General features: G+C 37.1%; 1 protein-coding gene across 1 annotated transcript in view; it reads left to right on the forward strand.

The window, feature by feature from the left end:
- The window catches only part of LOC128355742 (guanine nucleotide-binding protein G(s) subunit alpha-like), a 28646-nt gene extending 22646 nt beyond the window's left edge, over positions 1 to 6000 (forward strand). Inside the window, exons 6-12 of the mRNA XM_053316081.1 lie at positions 306 to 360; positions 1164 to 1237; positions 1429 to 1487; positions 1701 to 1821; positions 3418 to 3548; positions 4647 to 4714; positions 5806 to 6000. Of these exons, the coding sequence (XP_053172056.1) occupies positions 306 to 360; positions 1164 to 1237; positions 1429 to 1487; positions 1701 to 1821; positions 3418 to 3548; positions 4647 to 4714; positions 5806 to 5952 (655 nt within the window). The 3' untranslated portion in view covers positions 5953 to 6000. The remainder of the gene's footprint in view (positions 1 to 305; positions 361 to 1163; positions 1238 to 1428; positions 1488 to 1700; positions 1822 to 3417; positions 3549 to 4646; positions 4715 to 5805) is intronic.

Here is a 6000-nt window from a genome sequence, read left to right on the forward strand (position 1 = left end):
GTGGCTGTTTAGGGAGCTGCGGCCTCCATCTTTCTCCTACAATCATGTACTGGGGATGTACCGTTCTGTGTGTGTGTGTGTGTTTTGTTCTCACTATATACATCAGCACAGCATAGGTTAGTCAGTACTGTCATGTTTTAAAAAGTGTACAGTAAAGTTTTATATCTGAATGATTGCTATGTGAAGTGTGTAGTATAAATACACGTTTCACTGTCATAATGACCATATAATTGTTTTATTGTGTTATTATAATGTGAATATGTGCCTGCAGCTGAACCCTAACCTTATTTTTGTTCTTTTTGCAGCTTCTTAGACAGGATTGATGTGGTCAGGCAGAATGACTACACACCCACTGATCAGGTGAGACCTTCAGCACACACCTGCATCATGAAAGGGCATCTGCCTACATCTGTGTTTAGTGTGTTTAAACAATTAGCCGATAAATGGCGTCGAGTGGATCAACAGAAAAGTATTCGTCAACAATTTGGATTCATTGTTTAATTCATTGTTAGAGCAGAAATGCCGAATATAGGACTTTTCCACAGAGGACATTTTGACTCATCACAGTAGTAAAAACACAGCTGTAAAGAATAAAAATGACTTCAGGACCTGGTTTTAAGCATGTTGCCTCAGTGTCACACAGTCATGGTTTATTGGGACACATGAAAACACCAGAATCACCATCAATGTTATTAATAACACACTCCATTTTTTGTACTATGACAAGTCAGAATGTCTGTCATGAAGAAGGATTTTCTTTGTAACATTATAATTAACTGTAACATGTGACAAACATGAGCTATTTAACTGATATTATATCAAATGTGACATGAAATTTGCAGTTTTAAGTGCTAGCATGCCTAGAGATAAACTGAGTTATAAATTAATGATTATTTTCATCTGTTAATCACATTAGATAGTAGGCATGAAACATCTCCTTAATTCACAATTTGAGTTTATTTACTCCATATTCTTCCTCTCTTCTTTGATACCTTGTTATCCTGTCATCATTGTTATATTTCAATTTCTCTCTTATGACCGTCTTCTTCTCTTCATCACTAATCTTTTCTTCTGAATCCATCATTTCTACATCTCTTTCTATTTTACTATTTCTTCAACTATTAAAGTATTTATCTTTAAAACTGTCCGTCTCTGTTTTTCAGGACCTGTTGAGATGCAGAGTACTGACATCTGGGATCTTCGAGACAAGATTTCAAATAGACAAAGTCAATTTCCAGTGAGTAACCAAAGAGTTTAATTCAGTCCGTAAAAAAACCTGAAAGTAAAAAGGCAAAAAAAAGAAATAAAATGAACCAACAAAATGTTATGCTTAATGTTCTAGTGTACATAAATTATCCACAGATTTTCCACAGACTTAAAGCTGCTTTTACTGTGTAAATTTAACCTGTAACTTCCTGTTTCTCACAGTATGTTTGATGTTGGAGGACAGAGGGATGAACGTCGAAAATGGATCCAGTGTTTTAACGGTAGGATGTTTGTCAGTTTTGAAATAATAATCATTGACAAGTACATAAATCCTAATTTTTTATCATATATTTGTGTTCAAGCCTTTGTTTCTAATTTTGGCAAATAATACATGTGTTTATTTAAATTTCTAAATGTGAGGAAGTGCATGTATCTGAATGTTTTGTTCCATTTTTACTGTGTTAATCCTCTTCTATTGTGTGTGTGTGATACAGATGTGACAGCTATCATCTTTGTGGTAGCGAGTAGCAGCTACAACATGGTGATCAGAGAAGACAATCAGACCAACAGACTACAGGAAGCCCTGAACCTTTTCAAGAACATTTGGAACAACAGGTCACAAACATAAAACACAGAACACTTTCTGCCTCAAGCTGTGCTTTATTTTTCTTTTTGTGGTTTATTTCAATGTGGGTTATCTCAAAGTGGAGAGACAAATAAGGACACATTAATAGGATATATAATATTCACATACAATAACTGAATCCACATCAACCACGTGCCTGTGTGTTCATTTATTGAACGAACAGGAAGGTTTTCAGAGTCCACCATAGACATTAGGACAGAGAACATATGGCTGCTGCTTGACTCAAGCATGACTGAGTAGACCCACTAGAAGCTCACAAAGCTTGATGTTGACTCCAATGCTTCTCTCTCGTTGCTATGGACACGTCAACTCTCGCAAGCTGGCCAGTAGCTTGCTTGTTATGAGACGTTATGTAAATATTCATTTCTGGTAAGGCGTGTCCTTGACAAAATGTAAGGGGTTTAGGTTTTCTTAGCGGCCATTCAAGTAACTAACATAAATTTAGAAACCCCCAGACTTAAATAGGCAGAGATCTCTGATATCTGCTATCGAGAGAGTTAATAAGAGACCTACAACATCCTCCTACAATTTATTTGACTTTGTGTCGAGCAGCATTTTGTTTTTATTTCTACCTGTTATCTTGAAAGTGAGGGACATAGAAAAGACAGATCCTAGAAACTACAACAATGGTCTTCTCTTACAGACCTCAGCAGGATGCATGCCAGTCACTTCCTGACCCACCGCTGCACTTTTTTGTTGTTAGTTTTCCATCAGGTGCCTGTCTAGTTTTCGGTTTGTATTAGTACAGTCTGCGGCAAAGTCAACAGACGACTTATAGAAACTGATGCTGTGATAAACAGATATGTTCACTGTTTGATGCTTTGGATTGTTTTTTTAATTCAGTTTCATTCAAAAATAATTCAGAGATTGTAGTTATAATAAGTGATGAGATAATTCGTCTGTACACGTTACCACAGTGCTCTCACACAAAGTGGTGCTAACAATGGGTGAAATCAAAAGCTGAACTATAAATCAAAACCATTCTGGATTTCTAAAACCACCTCTAAAAACCCTGCTTCCACTTTTTTGTGAGTATTTATACTTCAGGATGAATATTAACAACACATGTGAAGCACGCTGAAACAATGATTCCAAACACATTTTGATTAAAAAAAGTTTAAACTCTTATTAAGATATCATTCAAAAAAAGCCATGTCACATACACATCCTCCTCTACACAACTGTGTTATTTACAAAAGGGTCTATAAATGAATGAAGTAAGAAAAGTTAGGTCACATAAAATACACAAAATATGAGGCATGTTTAAAACACAGTAGTGTGTATAAACAGGGTGCTCAGGGCATACTTACAGCAGGAAGAGTGCCTCTTTCTCTCCCTGTGTGAGCATATGGACTGTTTATGGCAGGAGCTCTAAGACCTTTTCAGCCCAGAACTCCGGAGAGTAAATTAGTCCCCTGTTCTTCAGCCAAAGCCTATTAAAACATAATGCCACTTGAAACACGGGGGACTCTCCAGCAACAGACCTGTAACCCACTTTTTTTTGGCCTGAACTGAAAAATCCAAAGAAATCTGGCACTCAACTCATTCTTCTTTTCCCTCCACAGGTGGCTACGGACCATTTCGGTAATCCTCTTCCTGAACAAACAGGACCTGCTCGCTGAGAAGGTTTTGGCAGGGAAATCTAAAATTGAGGAGTATTTTCCTGAGTTTGCACGCTACACTACACCTGATGATGGTAAGATGTCGACACTGAGAGCTGTTAGTGTTCGATACATAACACACATCACCATTTCTTTCTCTTTTCTCAGCCTAATTGAAATGGTTTGATATAGACGATGAGCCACAGTCAGTTATAATACAACAGTCTTGATTAAAAATAGGCTGATTATTAAACAGCATCTAGTTCAACTGAAATAAAGCTGACAGAATGTCCTAATACTGCCAGTCTGAATTAAGCGGTCATTATTACAACTTTGACCTGTTTTTGCAGGTTTGACCATCATAACTTTTGACTTAAGAAAGATTACTAAGATGGTGGAACGTGGGGAACAGGGCGAGAAACTTGAGAATGGAGATGATCAGACAAGTTTAAAACAAACTTATTAAATGTGAAACTGTCCAGTGTAAAAAAACTCATTGGTTCAGCTTTGGTCTACCGTAATTACCATAGCTGCGTGCACAGGGTTTTTTTTGTGCAATGAGGAAATATTACTCAGATTCCTGGTGCGATTGCTTTCAGTTTTACCTCTAAATAAAACGTTTGAAATTGTTTATAACTTGTCTGACTGATGGTGTTTGTTGCTCTGCTGGGCTTCATGGTGGTGATATTGCTGTTATCACAGATCTCAGTAAAGGACGACCAAAACCTATGAATACTTGCAATAAACCAGAATTTTCTTTTGAGTGAACAGGTTTAAAGGAACGCCTTGACTTTACTTCAATTAGAATAAATGAAAAAAATATGACAATGATGACTTGCAGTTGAGTGATGATGATGATGAATTGAATTGGATGAAGTTCTAACCTGTTATATCAAGTATTTCTTAACTTATGAACTATCACATCCTATGTATGAAAATAGTGCATCATGTGACCAAATCAAACAGGGGCTGACTTTTTACAGCCCACAGTGTGAGTGTGGGTCCAAGATAACGCTCTGTCACACAAGCATAATATAATCTAACTCCCTTTAATGAAAATAAAGTGCAATATTTACATGTTTTGGTCACCATATTTCATTAAATCGGTTGTAGTTCTTCTCTTGATGTGAAACTACAAAATTATACATGGAATAAATGACTTTATTATGACCACATTTCTCTTTGTCCAACAGCAATACCAGAGCCAGGTGAAGATCCACGTGTCACGAGGGCAAAGTACTTCATACGGGATGAGTTTCTGGTTTGTACACTGCTCTTGTTTTACCTGTTTAAGTTTGATCTGTTTCCCTCTATGTTTTACTTTTTTAATTTTTATAATTGTACCCAAAGTGTAAGATGTGATAAACCAAAGCTGTTAAACACCAGTTAAATTGAGTTAGATGACGTTTCATCGATGAAAGACTGAAACCAGAGTGGATCTGAATAAACCAGCAGCACAGTCGACAGATCTAAACCTGCTAAATATATTGTTGATCAGATTTTCTTTTTTTTCCCCTTGATACAATTCATGTTTTCAATTAAAGAACTTCACTGTCATCATAAAAACACAATGAAATTACAATTGATGACGTGTAGTTGGTACAGAAATATTGCGCATTTTCTGTCCACTGCAGAGCAAACTTGAAAATGATTTGACATGATGGAGGTAGAGGTAAAGTCAAGAAAACACCAAAGTTATTAGGATTTATTGTGTAGACATCATGAATAGCAGTATTGAATCTCAAGGCAATCAATGACTGATTTGTTCAAATATTTCAGTTTGGACAGATAGACCAACATTTATATTTTAACAGAGCATGGCTAAAATATTTATAGCTAAACACCAAAGATGTCTCCAAAATCCAAACTTGACTTTACTTGACTTCATTCCATTCAGTTCTGCCTAGATTTGAATATTATAGAAGTTGTCGTCTCAATCAAAGTATGTGTCTGCAGTTGCCAGGGAGCAACTGCAGACACAGTTGACACAAGTGGAAAGATTGCAGCTCAAAGAAAATTGAGTCCACATTAGCTCTAACATCTGAACATTATGTTGCAATGGAGTGTAAGAAAACTAACAACTGAGGAGGACGTCTAAACAGTAAATGGACAAATGGTTGAAACAGTTGTCAGCTTCTGGACTCCAAGCGGTCATTTATGAATGAAAACCTGACCAAATGGACGTCAACACCTGACAGTTGAATTCTAAGAGAAAAAAAATATATATATATAATTAATAGTTAAAAAACATCCAGTTTGAAATCCATTTAAAGGACTCATTAGGGTCACATAACGTGTCTGTACTGTCTGATAATGCTGACTCCTCTTTTTTTTCTCCTGTGTCTCCTGCAGAGGATCAGCACAGCCAGCGGGGACGGACGGCATTACTGTTACCCTCACTTCACCTGCGCCGTCGACACAGAAAACATCCGCCGCGTCTTCAATGACTGTCGCGACATCATACAGCGGATGCACCTACGGCAGTACGAGCTCTTGTGATGGGCGGTGGCCATCCGGTCTACTTATCTACCTACCGACCTACCTATC

This window comes from Scomber japonicus, chromosome 3 (genome assembly GCF_027409825.1).
Source record: "Scomber japonicus isolate fScoJap1 chromosome 3, fScoJap1.pri, whole genome shotgun sequence".
Lineage (NCBI taxonomy): Eukaryota > Metazoa > Chordata > Actinopteri > Scombriformes > Scombridae > Scomber > Scomber japonicus.